This window comes from Apteryx mantelli, chromosome 19, assembly GCF_036417845.1.
Source record: "Apteryx mantelli isolate bAptMan1 chromosome 19, bAptMan1.hap1, whole genome shotgun sequence".
Classification (NCBI taxonomy): Eukaryota; Metazoa; Chordata; class Aves; order Apterygiformes; family Apterygidae; genus Apteryx; species Apteryx mantelli.
Window position 1 is genome coordinate 14,181,027 of NC_089996.1, and position 19,532 is coordinate 14,200,558.

General features: G+C 37.7%; 1 protein-coding gene across 8 annotated transcripts in view; it reads left to right on the forward strand.

The window, feature by feature from the left end:
- Positions 1-19,532, forward strand: part of CEP112 (centrosomal protein 112) — a 183,321-nt gene that overhangs the window by 65,001 nt on the left and 98,788 nt on the right. For 7 of the 8 annotated variants that reach the window (XM_067308668.1, XM_067308663.1, XM_067308667.1 and 4 more), the window contains 2 exons: positions 7,358-7,493; positions 11,819-11,926. In XM_067308668.1, the coding sequence (XP_067164769.1) occupies positions 7,358-7,493; positions 11,819-11,926 (244 nt within the window). The remainder of the gene's footprint in view (positions 1-7,357; positions 7,494-11,818; positions 11,927-19,532) is intronic. The other variant, XM_067308664.1, reaches the window with a different exon arrangement.

Consider the following 19,532-nt stretch of genomic DNA (forward strand, 5'->3'; position numbering starts at 1 on the left):
GCACACCACTGTTCTCTGTTCCCTCTCTTTTCCTTCTCTGTGCCTTTCTCTACATAGTCTCATGAATCTATTTACTATCTGTGCTGCTGACTCTGTGGTCCACCTTTTAATTCCTGTCTTGTCTCCTTTCATCTAAACCGTTATCTACACCTGCTCCTCTAATTCTCCACTCCTCCCTCCTGAAGTTTAGAGGTCACCTCAGTATGTAAAAGCCATGACCATTCATCTGTGTTCTTATCCTCCTTTCTTGATAACTGAGTCTCTGTTGGCTGTCATCTATGTGGTATATCTAAATCTTATAATTTTTTGCAAAGTTTAGCTAAATTATTCTTTACGTTTTCCTTTCCTACCACATTTACACTTATCCAGGCTTTTAACCAACATCTTATTCATCATGTTATGGTTGCTGTTTTTATTCTGTTTGCACAGCACCTGGCACAACAGTACCCTGAGATTATAATAATGAGAAATATTTATAATAATTATTGTTGTGTTTAACCAATGTCTAGTCAATTTGTGAGCCATTCATACTGAATATAGTGTGTTGTTATTCTTATTTTATGTAAGTGTGATATTATGCACATGGAATATTTACTCCAAATTCATTAATGGCTTTAAGTAGAGGTTTAGTTTAATGTTATCTTGTGATTTATTTAAAACATAAGGATATAGTTTAAAATAATAATTGTATTGTAAATATCATTCATTCTAACAGCTTGCTTGAAGGAATGCAAACCAGCTTTTTGATGTTAACATCTCAAATTATGCAAACTGTAAACAATTTTTAAGTGGATTCCTGCTTTTTCTCATACAGACAAGCTCATCTTATACTTAAAATCAGGGAATAAAAGATAAAATTGTTCTCTACTTTATATTTTTGGCTTTATTTGTTTGAAATGATGAAACAAGTTAGAATGCTTTCTAACAACTTCGAAATATTAAAGTGCCCAGGGACAGGATAGGGATGATGTTTTGAAGGCAATAAATATTTCAGCTTCACATTTCAGTCTTTCTTCTTCATTCCTTTGATCTGGCTTTGGTTTAGTTATCATTCCGCTTGAATGACTTCACACTGTCTGTCTTCCTCTCCACACCAAAAAGAAGTGTTCTGCACGTATTCCATATGTTTAGGCTCACTCACTGTAAGAGGGAGCCATTGTTTTTCCTCATTGTTTGCTGGTAATAACTGCCTTTCAGTAAGATACTTTAACCACAGCTAAGATAGATGCCTTTAGGCCTGATATACAATTTGCATAAAAAGCTGTTAAGTAACTATCACATTTATTAAAATAGAGCATGAGAAGTAAAACTGTTTTTGTGTATTTCGGAGAACTCTCATTACTACTGTAGCACTTTTTTCTTACAATAAACTGTAAAATGGTAACCCCTTCTTTCTACAACTACATGGTTCTTCAGACCTTAACATTTACGTAGCTGAAAAAGTGTTCATTCTAAAAATTAAATTAGAGAGACTGGTCTGTAGGGTATTTTTAGTGGTTTTCCCACCCAACTGTGAAATAGTGGCAGTCATAGACCTTGCGGTTGACTATAAATCAATAAACTGCTGCTGTGGAGCCCTGTTAATGCCAGGGGAATTCCCCAGGAGCTGCTCTCTCTGAGATCGGGTATTAGGATCATGGATTCAATTGTAATGTGTAAGATTTTGCATATGAAAATATAAGTATCCTTATCCTGGGTGCATATTCATTGCATCTTACAGACAAGATGCAGAGGCAGATTTTTCCTGGGGTTTTTCTTTTTGAGTGGGATGATCGCGTATGTTTTGATGAAGGTAACTTTTTGGCTACGTAGTATGCTTTCTTTTATGTTGTCTAGCTAGTTGTACTTTGTGAACTTGTTTTAACATAGGTTTTTTATTTTTTAATCTATATGCACTTTATGAGCCATAATAGCTGATCTTCTTTTAACACAGATGGATAAAATACTAGGCTTTTTATTTCTTGTTTCAACCCCAAAAGCAAAGTTGTTAGAAACAAATCTAGCAGGAACCTTCTTCAGTTGCCTCCCTGAAAGTGCACTGGTTACCAATTTGGTGGATAGTGAAACAATTTTTCCTCATAAGAATTAATATTTGGGGGTGGAAGGGGAAAGAATGGGCAAAGAGGTGTGTGCAAGTCCTACACAGAATTTAAATACCTAGGGACAATATATATGTCATGCAGGATCATCACGATAATGAGTCAAAGGAGAGACTACCTTTTCAGATCAGATCACCATGCCAAAAGATCTCAGCTTCAGCAGGGAGCCTGAATGCCCTACCATTACTCTACTTTTCCGTGTCTCGGCCTTGACTGACCTGACTGGTCTGGATTCAGTGAGGAAAAAGATGACAATGATGAAAAGGTAACTCTTAAAAAGGGGCAGTATCCCAAAGCCCTGCCAATTAGATATCCTTTTAATGCTTTTCGGTGCTGGATGAGAAATAGTGAAATTGAAACAAAACAAGAGATTGCTTCCAAACTATTTTTGCTGTAGGAAAGCTCTAGGAATGAGGCATATTTTAAATGAGACTTTTGAAATATTCTTAGTACATGAACTGTTAAATATTTAATTGTGAAATATAGCTGTTAAATACCACCAAACTGAAGTTTACTTTAGTCTTTTAATAGGAGAGACACTTTAATTTTGCAGAATAATTATACTGAAAAGAACAACACGTTATTGTGCAACTTGTGATTCCACAGTGTTATAAATTATACTTTTCTCCTTGTGTATTGCAAGGGTGGCTCTTACTGTTTTTTTGTTACTTCTCTTAAAACTTCAATTTAATGCTGGCATGTGAAACTTATATTAGCTTTCCTCCACACCAAGAAACAACCAGTGGTGGAGTGTGCTTGTCAGTAGGTATGTGTCGCTGCGTGGTAGCTGGTGTTTGAGGACTAGTTTGTAGGTTTTAACACAGTGTGAAGAAGGGTGTAATGCCTACGATTCTCTGCCCCAGAAGTAGTGCCTCCAAAATGTGACTCTGTTATCATACTTCTGAATAACAGGGCCTCACCAAATCTTCCTATTTCCTGGGAAAAACTAGTTAGTGATGTCATCACATCATCGTTAATTATTACACCAAGAACCCTCTGAGCTATTTTGACTATGGATTAGATGTTCCCCTTCTGATCTCCAACCATTCTGCTCCAAAGTGATGGGAAACAGGTAAGTACCATTGATTTTTATCTACAGGCATAAACCCAGAGTCATATTAACCTGTGCTGGATTTAGTTCATCAGAATCAAACCTTAGGCTGTTGCTGTAGCAGGCATGATGCAGCAGATAGAGAAATGTGCTCATTGCTTTCTGGAAAGCACAGAAAGTATTTAGCCTTAATGCATTTTTAAATTTCTCCATCTTAATATTTGATATTTCCTGTTCTTTGTTATACTTGCCACTAAGTTTCAGAAACTTACTCAGTGATAAAATGCATCCTTATCAAAGAAATTCCTTGCTCCCCTTCTCAGGCTTCACTGAACTGTAGCAACACTGGTCTCTTTGGACACTGTAAATGGATTTTCACTGCTGCCAGAAGTATTTGAAAACCTGGCAAAGAATTTGCATATTCAGGAATAAAAGACTGGTGGTATTTTTATAAGAAAACAATCAGGATTTTCATGATCTAGTAATTTTCCATACTGCTGAAAACCCCTCTAAACACTCAGTGTGCTTGTGTTGGGATTTGGTAATGGGGTGCGAAACTAACTGTTCGCAGAAGTTGTGCGTGTGTACCTCCTGCAGGTACATGCTTTGTGCATGTGTGTGTTCATATATGTTCAAAAACGTTCCAATTTTTGAAGAGTCCGTGTACCGAGCTGGGTGTGTTTCTTGCTCTTGTTTGCCGTTAGCCACCTGTTGCTTTCTCCCAAGGAATGGGGAGAACCTTCTGGCCTTGAGAGCCCTACAAAAAATAATGCTGCTTCATACTGCATTTGGTGGAACATCTTGAGTTTATTTAACCTCTTCTGTGAATCACTGGATTGCCCTGTTTCATTAACTCGCCTAGCAATGCTGTAGCGTCTTGCTGTGTTTAGTTGTTACCTCTTGGAAGATGTTTTGGGCAGCAAGGAAAATATTTATGATTAAGCATGAAGAAGTAGTATTTGAGATTTATATTTTTCCATTTATCAATACACTTCAGAGTGCTGCTTTCTGAAATTGCAATTCTGGACTTCACAATCAACCTTCCCTGAGATGATTTGTGCTGTGAAAGATTGCTAATTCTCTGGCCGTATCCTTTAGAAACTGAAACAAGAGGAATTTTCAGCTTTTTAAATTGGGGCCAAAGAGTAAATTCACCCTGTTTTTATATTCAAGCTGGCTCAGCTTTAGGGGATTTAAGTGATGTAATTGTATTCGGCCCCACAACTAGTCCAACTGAAAAAAATAATCTTCAAAGTGAATATTTTAGTGCTTCATGCAAGGCACATTGCTCAGTGTCTTGGGAAAAAAAAAAAGTAAAGCTTTTCTTATATTTGTGAACCGCAGTCCATTGTTGTACTTGTTTTCTAAGCTTCTGTATGAATCTCAAATGCATAAAAAGTAGCCAGAGCCAGCTCCCACATCCACACATGAAGTCTTATTCCTGGTTATAATGAGATGTTATATCTATTCATGGGATTAAGTCTTTAAAAGAATAAAGGTGCATAAAATCAGATTCCTCATATTAAAACCAAAACAAAACCAAAAAAACACCCTCAGGAAGAAGACGCACACACTGGGAAGCTCGCTCTCACCACCCACGCTGCCGCCTTGTTCTCCTTGTTGTGTTGTGATTTGTTGTGTTTCCATCTGACTAGACAGAAAAGGTTGTTCCAGGGTCTCTTGACGCTTTTCAGTGCAGATATGTTGGAATAAGCTTTGGGTTTTGCTTTAATTTCTGATCCGGAGTGGAAGTATTAAATCCCTTCTGCAGGAAGGGAGAATGGTCACGCTGTGCCCAGAACTGGCTAAGGGCCGCTGAGGGCAGACGCGGAGGCTTCCCACGGTGGCAGCCCCTCCGAGGCAGAGCGTGGAGCGCCATGCCGGGCCGTGCGGTGCGGTGCGGCCGGCCCCCGGGCGCTCCGCCGCCTCCCTCCGCGCCTTGCCGCTGCTCTGCCTCCTTCCCCTCGGCCTCGGCACATAATCCCGTTTCTTGCATAGTCTTTCCTGTGAGTTACCCCTAGCTTTTGTTGTGGGGAGACGTGTGCTTACGGTATTCCAGTACAAAAAAAGTTATTAACCTAGCAAGTTTTCCTTTCAGCGGCTCCCTAGTACATGGATTTCCAGGGGATGGTTGAGGCGAATGTCTTTGCTGCTAGATCCGATGCATAACTAACTCCTCCGTTGCTCCATATCTTTCTTGGCTTTTGAAGCGTTCTCAGTGTATATGTTCTGAGAAATGTCCGAGGATTTTTGTACTTGCAATTTTGGTATTTTAGATCTTCTGTAATAGAAATTTAAATCCTAAATGGTCTTTATGCCAGTTGAATTTGCATGGAGAAATCCATATGTTAATTCTGTCTCTTTTTTTTTTTTTTTTTTTTTTTTTTTTGCTGTGTGATTTTTATTGGCTCATAAGTGAATGGAGAATGTGGTATCTTAGATTAATATACAGATATGTTTCCTAACTCAAAGGAGTTTAGAAAATGAAATTGCTGTGGCAGTAGAAATAAAGACTATTTGCAGAGTGATGCACAGAGCGATGCTGGAGAGATTTGGTAGGTGGTGGACCTTCTCAAACAAATTTGAAGAAAGTGTTTAGAAAGACACACTCCTCTAGGAACAGGAGAACAGAAAAGCCCTGAATGACTAACCCCAAACTGTGACACAGAATTTTGTTTTGTTTCCATCCAATTTCTGTTGGAAAAGCACATTTCAGAAAAATGTCAGTCTTCTTAGGTCTGAATTACCCCATGAGATGTAAATAGGGTACTAAAATCAAATAGTATTTTTCCAAATATACGTGAAGAGAAAAATGTAAAAGTAAAGAGCAATGTTGCTTAGTTGGGGCTTGCGGCATTTCTTAGATCTTTTTGCTAACAGAATTGCCCTTCTGTCGCCCACTGCTGACGGGCACTTTGTGAAGATCCGGGCTCGCGCCCTGTGTCCCGTCGCCCCGGGTGGTGCAGAAACGGCGGGGAGGATGCGAATGCTCCAGCTGCGGGACCGGCAGCTGCCTGGCCTTTAGGGAAAGGTTGCTCCGTGCTGTAAGAGCCAGTTCCTGCTGGCAAGGTGACAGGCTGGATGAATTGGCTGGTCTTTTCCATCTCTTATGTGTCAGATTCTTTGTTTTATATGGAAATAATTTCTGTCAAAGTGGGAAATTTATCATGAGGCACTTCCTCTGCCTGTAAAATAAAAATGTCAGCCGCAGGTCTGTTTAAATCTATGTCTTCTGTTACAAACAGTTGGTGGAGCCAACTTTGTCTGTTGATACTGCCATTGTGTTCCCCCGTGTTTTCACATGAAGTCATGTAACTCTGCTTCTGTGAACTGACCTCCGACAATAGAAACGTGGAGTAGAAAGTTTACAGTGTTTTCTGATTGTCTTCTATGTGAAAAATCGCATCAACATTTCTTAAATATTTACAAGTTATCAGAATTTTTTGTCTGATTTTTGTCAATATGGTGAGTCAGTTTTTTATACCTGTGTGAATGTATGTACATGTTATACATGTGTTAATATTGATACTATGATGTGTTAAGAAACCAAAAGCAATTTTTATATGTGTATGGACTTTCATATGTCACACAGTATAGACTTTTAATATGCACTATCTTTGTGTAAACTCTTGAAAATTTAACATGTGCCATTACTTTAAAGGCTAAATGGATATTACAGCATTATGGATTTCTAATAGATGAAGAAGGTGCCACATGTCATGCATTACACTGCTTTGCACTGAGATATATGTCAAGTGGTGAATAATTCTGCTTCTTGTCTGAGTAAAGATGGCACTGGGATAATTTTTTTGTTTTAATGGAACAGTGCCATTGTAATGTAATAAAGAGAATTCTTCGTTTAAATTTTAGTGGGACAATATGCTTTTAAAGGTGAGATTAAAAAAGGGGGTTAAAAAGGGGTAGTAAACCCCTGAAGTCATTGCAGACTTTGAAGATGGAGCTTTTGCCATAAGATGTGGATACTATTTTTAGGCTTGCTAAATTCAATAAGAGAAAGTGAAAATAACTCGAGACTTCTATTCCCCTCTTCAAAGTATTGCTAAGGGAAGTTTGGCAGAAGCTGGGACAGGAAATTGAAATCTGAATACTATTTTAAACTGATAGGGTTAAAGGCCTTTCTTTTACACTGGCACACTTGTTCTTTTATTTGATACTTGAACTCTGAAAATTTTCTGTGACTTTCTAGGGAGAAGGAGGAGCAGCTGACTCGGGTGACAGAGGTACAGAGGCTGCAGGCCCAGCAGGCAGATGCTGCCCTGGAGGAGTTTAAGCGGCAGGTGGAGCTGAACTCAGAAAAAGTCTATGCTGAAATGAAACAGCAGGTGAGAAGGTCACAATGCCAGCCTTTCTCAAACTCTGTCGCAGTAGGATAGCATATTCTGATCTTATAATGCCAGAAACATGCTTCACTTGCTAGTGCTACATCAAAATCTTTCACAATGTAGTGTCTTTTGCTCGCAAGTCAAAAAGGGATGTTAGCGGCTGTTTCATCTTTCTAACAAAGGCAGGATTGCCATTGTTATAAAGATATCTGCAGTTATCTTCCTGATTAGGGATTTTTCAGGAGTGAGAGTATAAAGTGTTAGTTTATACACCCCAGTGGAACAATGTTGATAATTTTCCACTTCAGTGTGTGCCTCTCCCTGCTCTTTTTGGAACGACTCTGCCTTCCCCTAATGAGGTCGGTAATCAGTGTGAGCATAAACAGGGGCAGACCTGTTGTGACTGCTGTCATTCATGTTCCAGTGACAGTAAAATTCATTTTTCTTCCCCTGAAAGTTAGTAACAATAATTAGGAATAAAGATTTTAGTGTGTTAAACTCCTCTTGGAAGAAACAATAGTTAAACCGTTGTCCAAGGGATTTTACAAATACAGCACGATGACTGAAATGAGGAGCAAGAGGCAGACAGGTGATCAAAAAGAAAGATAGAGAAGGGAATATTTTCTTAACTTGTTCATGAGGTCAAAATCTCTATATGTATCTCAAGCTAGTAATTCTACCTGACCATTTACTCAATTTTACACTCGCCTTTCGTAACCAAATCTAGTTGTTGCCAGTAGGATGCTGTAATCTGATACTGTAATGAACATCTAGGGATACTGATAGTGTGGTACTATTTAAAAAAAAAAAACAAAAGAAAAAGAAGAAGAAGAAAAACTTCAGTCACAAAGCTTCTCTCTACTCCTTACGGAAGAGTTGGGAATGGAAACAGCAGCAGATGTGATCTTGTCCCATTTGCTATACTGAACATCAATAGAGCTCTCTGAAACAGTGTATGTGTTTTAATATCCTTTGGAATGAAAAAGGTTGTCTCATATGGAAGATATATTTTATTGGCACAATAGTGGAAGATGAATTTAATAATTTAAAATAATGACAGATATTTGAAACACAAGCATGAGATGGTTAAAATAGAGTTTTTTCCCCTAGAAATTATTAACTTTAAGTTGGTATTAATGATGAAACACAAACCAGAAATTGGTGGGAAACAAAGCTATTGTTTGAAATTTTTTTAGAAGAATAAAATGTTTTGTCATATGTTTATTATTAATAAGCAAATTCTCTTTTTTTCATTCTTGAAGCTTTGCTTTTTTTCCAAATTCTTCAGCAAAAGAGAGGAATGTAGGGCATTACTGATATTTTTAAGACTTATGCCTACAGCAAATAATAGAATTTGGAAATAACAAAGCAAGAACAAGCATGCAAAGCAACTTTTGTTTTGCAAACTAGACCCATGAGGGCAATAGAACAAATCCTACTATTTTAAAGTCCGTTTCCTATATCCTATACTGTGAGACTCTTCTCCAGCTTCCTCAAGATGACTTAAAATAATATTTTATTTCTGCTCCAAAAGGGATATAATCTCATTCTTGAAAGACTGAAAATGGTTTCATTCACTTAAAAAAAAAAAAAAAAAAAATTGCACAAAAGAATTTGGAAAAATTACAAACTCATTGTCATTTAAAAATTACTGTAAACTTCCTTTGAGAATATTGCTGTGTTCTGGGAAGTTCTGAGGATGAGTTTTGTTGTACTCCCAGAATCAGTCATGGAGTTGTTTTGTATGGACTTGTATGCTAAAAATTAGAAATAGTAAATAATATGTGACTGAACAGATTGTTCATTCTTCATACTTTATTGATCCCTCTAGCCAGATTAATACTCCATATGAGAATGGAAGTAACATTGAACAGTGAGAAAAGAGATTGCGTTGTGACTATTTAAAAAACATGATGCCTCCTCACAAAGGACTCTGACAAATAATTCCCCTCTCCTGGCACTTTGCGTGTAGTAGTACTTCTTAATCTATTAGGCATGCAAAAACAATCGACCTGTGGAAATCTAGCAGAACTTTATCTGTGACTGGTTGTATCAAACTTACTCATAATGATGAGTAGTTTTCAATACAGCTACTCTGAGAGTAGTACTATCCAATATAGGTCTATAAACTAGATCTTTCCAAAATTTAAAAGACTGAGTGAAGTCAAACTGTGTCAAACTAGTGCATACGTTTGCTAATATTAAGAATATTTCATAATTTAATATCAAAATTATTTCATGTTTATAGTTTATCAGCTAAGGTGCTCTGAATCTGTGGAAAACGTTTAGCCTGTGGTTTTTAATCTATGACTTCCAAGTGCTTTTATGGAGAAATTCAGAACAGAAGTCTTAGCCCCACATGGTATTGCCACTTCTGATACCCTCTGACTTCTGCCAGTCTCAATATTGTTTCCCCCCAAAAATGTTGTAGGACATAACAGACTACTGTTCTACAGTAAACAAGGTTCAAGGAACTGCATCAAAGGAACAGTACCGAAGCTGTCTTCATTGCTTTGTCCCTTCTCATTCGTCTTTATACACATAATCTTTTTAGATAAGTCACCTATTACATAAGATAATAAAATATTGGAAAATTCTGTTTTTTGTAGTTAGAGGAAATGTTCTACTTATAATGCAAAATACTGTAGTAGCTATAGCAACGCTGTACTCTGAACTACACTATAAATATTAGGCTTCTGAAACCATCTCTATGGTTAACTTAATTATGGAGATAAGTAGAATGGGGTCTGGCATTTTCAGTTCTTGTAATCAATATTTGATTCATTAGTCTGGCTCTGATATTTTGTGCCATCTGCTTCCTATGTTGTCAAGCTTGTTATTAAGAGTCACCTGATGCCCATTGATGGATGACCAGTACATTTTTAACTGTAAGAGCTGTTAAATTTTCCGGTAGTAACTAGCAAAAAGAGAAACAATACATAAAAAATATTATGATATTTAGGCTCTAGTGTTTCTTGGTCTGAAAAATAATGACCAGAACCTTCATTGCATTTATAGGAAATACATGAATTTGATCTAATGATTAAAGCACAAAACCTGTAGAGTTAAAGCATCTTTGCATGTTTTTTCTGTCTCACTTTTTAGAATGCTTTCATTCTCTTTTAAAAATAAAAATAAATAAATAAAGTAATAAGATCTTTTATTGTGCTTTGAGCTAAAGAAAATATGGCTGTGGAGCTGCAACTCAAGTAGGCTTGGAGTTGGGAGAAATTATTCATAAAAAATATTCATAGAATTCCCTTTTCATAATAGCAGATAGTAGACATGAGGTTTGTGATTTACTGGAAGGTCATTGATGACTTGTTGCCCTCTTCCTGCACTTTTTTCCCTCCCTTTCTCCCTGGATGACAACTCCTAGTCTTGCACCTTCCTCTCTTCCTGCAGCATTTTCCAATAAAATGCTTTTCCCACTGGGTACTGCCTTTTCTCCTTGTTATCTGGCTTAGAAGTGATGTCCAGGCTGATTGGCAAAGACATCTGTAGAAGACAGAGCACTCCCTTAGGCCAAGTAGGATTTTGGCTTGTGGTTCAGGAATTTATTGCGTTTCTTCTTTTGGTACAGCAGATGGACTTGTGGCAGCAACGATGCTCTTGACAGCTACCCTCTTTTTCCTTTTCTGCCTTTTCAGGGTGATAGTTTATTTGCTACTTGTGGTGGGACCTAGATTTAAAAGTTATTGATGAGTGTGCAGTGCAGCCCAGTACTGCATATATGTTTCCCTGGAAATATGCCTGACGTGCAACTAACAGTTGTGCTTTTGATACAAAAGCCTTTGTTAATCGGGTTATGAAATTGCTTCCTTGATGCTGTGTGCTGAAATCTGTGGGACTCATTATTTATGGGCGATGACTATCTTCAGTGAACTTTACTTGCAGCCAAATAATTTTCTTTTAAGTTATTTTAGTGATTTAGTGTAAACTTATCTTAAATGTGTAGTTTGTGCATTGACTCACACATTACTTTCTTCAAATTTCCACAGGCAATGTGTGTTTAAATAAAATAGATTTGAGTCTTAAGTATATCTAGAAAAAAATATTCAGTTAATTTTGATATTCACCACTGTCAAGTGAAAATCTAAGCCAATGCTTTGTAATGAGCAGCATGATATAAGTGATAAGTATATCTGTAAGTAACTAATGATCTTGTATTTACCGAATATTCATTTTCACACCATATAAATAATATTTAATTATTATTCTCAGTCAGTTACGTTCAGGTATTTGGTTAGCAATCAACTGTAAAAATGTCAGAATGTGGTGGTTTTTTTTAGAAAATTAAGTATTCCCTTTCTTTTACCATGTAGATGGAAAAGGTAGAAGCAGATCTAAGCAGATCAAAATCTCTCCGGGAAAAGCAATCCAAAGAATTCTCGTGGCAATTGGAAGAGCTCAAGCAAAGATATGAGCAACAGGTCAGTTTGCTGCTTTGGGTGGAGGGGAGAAGTGAGGTTTTTTGATGCAGATGTAGGTCAGTTCCTATGGCAGTCTTAATCCTGTTCTCCCTCTGTGTATTGCTGCTCTTCCCTTTCTGTAAAGACTGAGTTTATAGGTATGCAAGGTTGGGGGCAGGCTTGGGGGGGGGGGGGGTGGATCTAAATAGGAAATATTTTTGTTTCCTCCCTGCAATCTGTTGTACATCTGACTGTTTCAAATTGTTTCCCAGGCTTACAGGTGACAACACCTATTTTTATAATGACCAGATAAAATCATTTAGTGACATTATCTGTTTTTCTTCTTGTTAAGAGACAGAGTGTTTTATTCTTTTTATCGTTTTAAACATGGGGAGTGTTTCTATGTATGCTTGTTTTGGCCCACTGATATTGTTTTTTTTTTGTTTTTTTTTAATTGCAATTGCAGGGTTGGAAAATATTCAGGAAACATTTGGGTGGAAACAAGGAACTTTAGTTCGGTAACATTGCTAAGTGTAGAGGGGGAAAAACAGAAGCAGGCAAATTATTGCGCAATATAGGCAAGAGAGCTGCGCAGCTGAAACAGCCCATCAAATCCTCGCCTTACCGTACTGCTTTCTCCTGGAAACTTAAGCAGTGTCCCTTTGGTAACACCTGTTACAGGGTTGAAAGTTTTTCTTGATCACTTTCTGAAGGACAGCAATGATATGGTTAGTTTGTAAGCTTCAAGTTAGCTCTTATCAGTGTTTTTGAGTTGATAGACGTTTACATTTCCACGAGGGAAATGTGGTTTCATTTCCTGTCCAAGTTTATCTTCCATGCTGGTAAGAGGATGAAATACTGCAGACAGCTTATGATACAAGGCGTACTTTGCTCTGTCTGGAAGCGTCTTTCCAAGTAATTAAGGAACAGGATCACAAATGCTGAGAGAGATTGTATCCCATGCTTGGGAGGAACAACAGTGTGTTTTGTGCATGGAGCTCAAGTTACATTGGGATTGAAGAGAGTCTATTGGTTCAGATCAGCATTTTCCTTATCCTCACTCAGAATTGTCACTGTGACTAATTGCGATGTTACCTGACAATCTTTGGAAAGATGTCCCATGTAATAGCGAGGTACATCTACACGGGCACTGTATTCTCCTGGGGGATGTTATTTATGGTTCTTACTTTTAATGATTCAGGAAGAGTCCAAGCTGCAGAGTTGTGGGGGATTTTGTTTTGTGGGTTTTTGTGTTGCACATGAACTAATTTCTCAAAAGAGCAGGAAAAATTCTACTTCTCTGCTGTAATTTAGTAGAATCTCTGGAATAAAGGGTAGAGATCACAAATACACTCACTGCTATAGAATCATGCGAATGGATTTTCTTCAGATTATTTATTCATGTAAAAGGCATTGCAATAATTCCTTGCATTAAAGGCCAGAAAGCTGGATGTGTCAATGTAAGGACATACAAGAAGAAGGAAGGAAGGAAGATGAGAAGTGTCAGGATTAGTTGGGCGTCTACGTTAAGGTGGAACTTTTTAATGTGATCATATATTCACATCACTTTAGTGTTATGGATGGTTCACTTCTTTCCTTTACAGTTCTCATGATTTGTGGTGTATCTTTAAAGTCCCAAGTAAGCAGACATTTATTCAAACATTTTGTTCCTAGTTTTAGGAACATGATCTATAGTGATAAAAACTAATCTGCAGTTTGTCAGAAATTAAATGGATGTTATGACGTTTCTTTTTCTAGCAACAAATGGTAATTTATTTTTTTTTCTTTCAGTGTAACGTGGTAAGAAATATAAAGGCATAAATATACTCTTCGGCCAAATGCCCACCTTATTTTGTGCATTAAAAGAAAATGATAATGACTAATAGTGTAATGGTTTGTGTTTTATTTTTGTTTTTTTCCCCTGTACCATTATGTCTCTTGAACAGAAGTATCCTGTTTATGTCCTATTATCTTATTGTTATTTCTGTTTGTATTTCATTTAGACTATTCTTTAAAAGCTTGCAAACACGAAGAATCTGTGACCCTTACTACAGACTTTAATGGATTGTCATTGGAAACTCTTATTTTGCATTGTCCTTCCTACAATGTAAGGCTACTTCAGTACAACCACAAAGTGGCATGAACTTTGTTCTTCCACTCTTAAAATTTCCCTTTATTTGAAACAGAGGTTCCAATTTCTGTGTCTGTGTTGCTCTGTTTCTGCTTCAGAAATTTTATGCTATTTTTAAAGTAGACTTTTCCTTGTCTCGTTTTACTATGTATTTCTTTGGTTACTACTTTGGGATTAACAGACTGATTTAAACAAACTATTTAATTAACCAGTAAATTAGAAGAGGTAGTGCATTTCAGCATGGCCCTGGCAGACTTCTAGTTAGGAAAGAGATATGCAGCTGAAAACTGGATACTTTAGTTATCTTAGAAGTGTAAAAATGGCTTTGCAACGTTCTGCCTCATGTGTCTGAATGTTATTATAAATGGAATTCACATATAAAGAGAATGAAAATTGATCTTCAAATATGTTTGCATGGATGGGAGTGGCGAGTGGCTGAGGTATCACTGACAACCTACTGGAGACTTCGGTCGTCCATAAGTTTAATCAAGTTGATAATGAAGAGCCAAATGACGTGGTGCGTTATCCGATCTGAGCTCGAGGAGCATTTTGAAGGTGTAGGAACTTGAGGGCTGTGGATTTATGAATGGCAAATTGTGTGTGCTTCTCAGTGCTCTCTTTGAATACTGCTTTCAAAGAGATGACTAATGTGAATGTTGGTTATAGGTCTGAAAGACTGATGTGCCTGTAGATTAGATTCAGTGATACAACCTAACATCGTCATATTTTGATTTTCCTTTAAAAAGATTTACACACACCCCCCAAGCCATGGCAGTTCCTATTATGTTAACTTTTCAACTTCATTTGAACTTATTAGTAAAGCAAAAAAGAAATTTTGCAAACTTGCAGTATTTGGTTTCAGCTGTCACATGTCACTCTGGGTTTCAGCTTCATCTGATTCAGTGTCACTTTCTTTTGAAGTATCCACTGAGAACACTCTTAGAAACTGGTGCCTTTTTTTTTTTCTTTAAATATACTTTAACTCAACTTTGTTCTACTTGCAGCTGTTAAATTTGAAAGTATATTTTGAAGAAAAAAAAATAACTCCAACAGCCCCACGGTCCCTATCTGCTGGGAGCAGCTGCTTTCGGCACTTCAAAGCCGATGGACACCACAGTGAAGGCCTCAGCCTTTCCTGCCTTTGAAATGGTCCAGGATCTATAGGCAGGCTTTATGGCACGATCAGCACAGGAAAAAAGGTTGTTTGGTTTTATGTTCCCTTCTCCTCCCCCCCCCCCCCAGCCTTTTTTTAATGTTCCAATTACATTCTCTGTTTAGTTCAAAATACCTGGGAAGTGTTTCTGCTGAAATCATTTTTCATAAGCCCCCAATATTTGAAAGGATGCATGTCCCAACTTTACAATAACAGATTTCAGGCAGGCAAGTTAACAGCAAAGTTAACAAATTTGCTTTTTCCCCACATCCAAATTGGCTGGGTGCTTTCTGAGAAGATGCCACTGCTGGAAAACATGCTGCAGTGTTGAAACCCTCCAAACTGGCCGTGGCACAAAAGCAAAGGCTTTGACAGCACAGGGCTTCAGACAAGGGGGCTTCACAGCGAGGGCCATGAGAAAGCCCTTCAGAGCCTGGGCAAGTAGTTTCGGCCTTGTGTTACTTAGCCAGTCTTTGGAGTTTTGCGTGGAAACTTATTTCTGTCCATTTTATACATACATATATATATAGGTATTTATTTATTTAGAGATGCAAAACTAGTAAGAGATTCAAAGTCTATGAAATCTTTTTTGTAGAAAGGAGAATGTGCTGTGAAAATGTTGATGCAGGATGGTGTTATTTGCAGTGTTATGGACATGCTTTTTAATTTATAAATCTTTCCTTTTGTTTTGTTTTTTTCTTTAGCTGTGTTTATTCCATTCTAAAATAATAATTATTCATGCTTACCTAGCAAAGTGGAAAGCTAGGAAAAGTATTACCTGATAGCTGAAGAATCTCCCCATATCTCAGGAAATCCTTTCATGCGACATTTATTGTTAGGTCCTGACTTTGCAAAACTTGTGAAGGAATAATTAGGGCTGTCGTCTTGTTGTGTTTAGTCAAACAGGAAAGAAACAGGACACCTTCAGCAATGTTTTACTGGATATTTAACAAGAAAATCACTTTGAAATTATGTTAAAGATGATAGAAGTAGTCTAGACTTTCAAGTCTGGAGCAAGGCAGAGGTATGGCTGATCTTAAATTATGCCTTTTATTTAAACAAAAGAGAGGTAGATAAGTACAGAATCAGCTGGGTAAAGGTGAAAAAAGGCATGGCAGAAATCTTACCTGCCAGTAGCAAGGGCAATTATTTAAGGTAGTGTAGGGATATTGTTCTTATCTTAGTAGTATGCTGGAGGAGAGGAATATATTGTGTTAGGAGGGGAGGAAAAAGAATATTCTTTTATATCTTTCTGTACACCTTTTCTTTTATAACTTACTAGTGAGATTGATTTAAAGGAAAAACATACAGTTATGACAAAGGTAATATATGAATTTTGTAATCACAACCTTATTTTTATACATAGATGCATATATTTAGAAATAAAATCTGTACACAGTGCTAGCAGCACCATTTGTTATTAAGGTTCCAAACACTTAAAAGATCTTGTGTGCGCTTTCTTAAAAATAGTCTAAAGAATAGTTAGTGTTCTGAATCTTTAAAGGTTGGGCATTTCCCCTGCTAATTTTTAGTTATTTAACCTTGTGCCAAAATATTTCAGCAGTGTTTAGGTGATTAAGGCTGAGATGATGTCATTTTGCTTTTGCTTAGAACTGTAGTGATGCTTTCTTGAAATGCTGGGAGTAGGGTATTTTTGACCTGGGTGTGTTTTTTATTTTTCCCTTGAAGATCTACTCAACTGTAATTTAGATAATCAACATTATTTAGTCCAGATTACTCAAGTGTATTTAGGTAATCAACATCGTTTATCTCAGATTTGCTAGAGTTCAGCAGTTAAATGTTCTGAAAGTTGTGTCCTCATTGAGAATTTTTCTATCTTCTCTAGGAAATGGAGCCAGAAAAGATTATGTATGAAAGGGTGGTGTAAAGGCTGTGACCTAGTGAGAGAGAGGAAAAATACAGCTTAGCTGAGGAACAGGGAGTAGGGCTGAAGTGTGGGGGAATGGAGGAGCTGCTGTGGATGGACGTGGGATGGCTGGATGGATGGATCAGGGCAGAGGAGCACTGGCTGTGGAAAGAACTTGTGAGCAGCTGGGAAAAGCCGGTGTCATGTGCTGAGCTGTGGGATTCAGTGGATCAGCAGTGCTAGAGAGGCAAGTTCTGCAGCCAGGCCACATGGAAGGGGTCAGCTGGAGGGATGGAGAGCGCAGGAGAGTCTGTGGCTCTTCAAGAGCCCGAGTTCCTTAGTACCTTCTGCTTTAACAGTGGTCACTCTGCCTTCCTAAGTAGGAAGGGGAGAGGAGAAGACACTTGCCCTACGTTGGAGGTGCTGAGCTCACAGTCCTGTCGTGGTTTTCTGGCATATTACTTTTAGCTTAACTAATCTTCCAGCTGGTCTTTCTGTCTTCAAAACTGCTATGAGCATTACTAGTTGGATCACAAGAAATAGTTGCTGTGTCTACACGTTAAACTCTGACTCCAGTTTCATGCTTAAGTCTTCAGAGGGATTCAGTGTGTTGTGTTAATAGAGATAAGCTTAACATTTAGACTTCTTTGTCTCTGTACCTTTTCACCGTTGTGAGTTCTTCCACCACACTTATATTCTAGCATTTCCTCTGGCCTCAATCTTCTTTTTCTGTTTCTTCTAGCTTCTTTTTGACTGATGTGTTACCCACTCATGAGTGGAGAAAGCATTTGCAAAGACCTGCTCAAATATGTTATTTCTCAAATAGGCTAGTGTTGCAGTGATTTTTTAGTTGTACTTTAAACGCTCCAGGTATATTCGGAGATTTATAATCCATTTTTTAGTGCTGATTTAGTCATAAGGATACTGTCTTTGTAAAAAGCTTTGTTCCTCTCCTCTTTGTTTTTAGTCTAAGATAATTGAAATACAGGCTGTTCTTGTATGGAGGCCAAATGAGCACGTTAGCAGAGGCTCTGAATTTTTCATGTCATCAGCAACAAGCTGCATAAATTTCATTTAATAAATTAATCCAGGATGCATAAATGTTTCCTTTGAACCATCCTAACACACAGATGAATGCCATTTGCTCAGAATATCTGAGGAACAGTTTCTTCAGTTATCAACATTGACTTTTTGCTTCATTATATAGCTAAAACTCACAAATGGGGAAGAGGGTATGAATTTAACCTTCTAGTAAAGAACAGGTGAAAATCTTCTAGCTGTGCCATGCCTGTTTACAGAATTGTTAACCAGACAGATGGGTATTTATACAGTTTCCTTCAGGCATCGAACTAATACGTGATTCAGAGTTAAAAGCCTGAGCTCCCTGTATAGTCAACAGAATCAGCTTTGGGGGAGGAGGGAGAGAAGAGATGTGATTCCAGGAGCGTGAATTGATGCCTGAAGTAAATAGCAAGTCAGCCTGCGAATTCCTGTGAAGTCAATTCTCAGTGTTCAAAGAAGGTCCTTGGATAAACTCTGCATCCCTAAACAAAGCATATGTACAGTCAATTCTGTACCTGAGCCTGCCACAAACAGACATTTGCAAATATTATTTTGAAAGAACTATTTCTGTTTGCAGATTGCATTGGCTTTCTCGGGGTGGGGAGGCTGGGGAGAGCAGTGTGTGACCTCTTGACTTTCACCACAGCACTAAGTGTAATTTAATCAAGGGGGTTTGCAACTTCAGTTCCAGTATGTTGGTGATTTAAAAACAGCTTTAGCAAATTTATTCATGCTAGAATGACTGGGAAGATGGAGGGGACTGATGTGATGTTTGCACTGCCCATACCTTAAAACTATCAAAATTCTGGAAGGTCTTGTAAATTAAAATTTGTAGATTAGGTATATACCCGAGTGGTCTTTTAAAAGGATATTGTTGCAGAGAGGAGGATAAATCAAATTACAGTTTGGCCAAACAACAGCTTGTGTCTTTCATAGAATTTCTTGCACTTCTTGCTTTGCTGCTGAGGTAGTTACTGCGAGTTGATTAGGAGGTAAAGCATGACAGAAAACACAGTCATGCCAATTAAAATATTTCAGCCTGCAATGAAACATAAAGTAAAATGCATTGGCCATGCATGTATGTTACCGTCGAGGCAACAAATACCTGTAGGGCAATACGCGGTTCTGCTGTGATGTTTTGGTCACTGTCCCATTTGCCCTCGGCTCGTTACAGCCCTTTTATCTTGGGAGTACTTTCAGTGTTCCAAATTACAGAGAAATCTCAAAAAAGTGTGCTTTAAAAAAAACTTTATATAAATTTTTTTTTACTGCAAAATAGTTGGATATGCTCCGTTGCTTTGCACTGAAGAGCCCTCTTTTCTGCCCAAAGTCATGCTGAGCCAGAGATGAACATGATTAATATTCCATCTCAAGTCTGTGATACCAGATTACTTTTAGAAGCAGTGTATTTGCA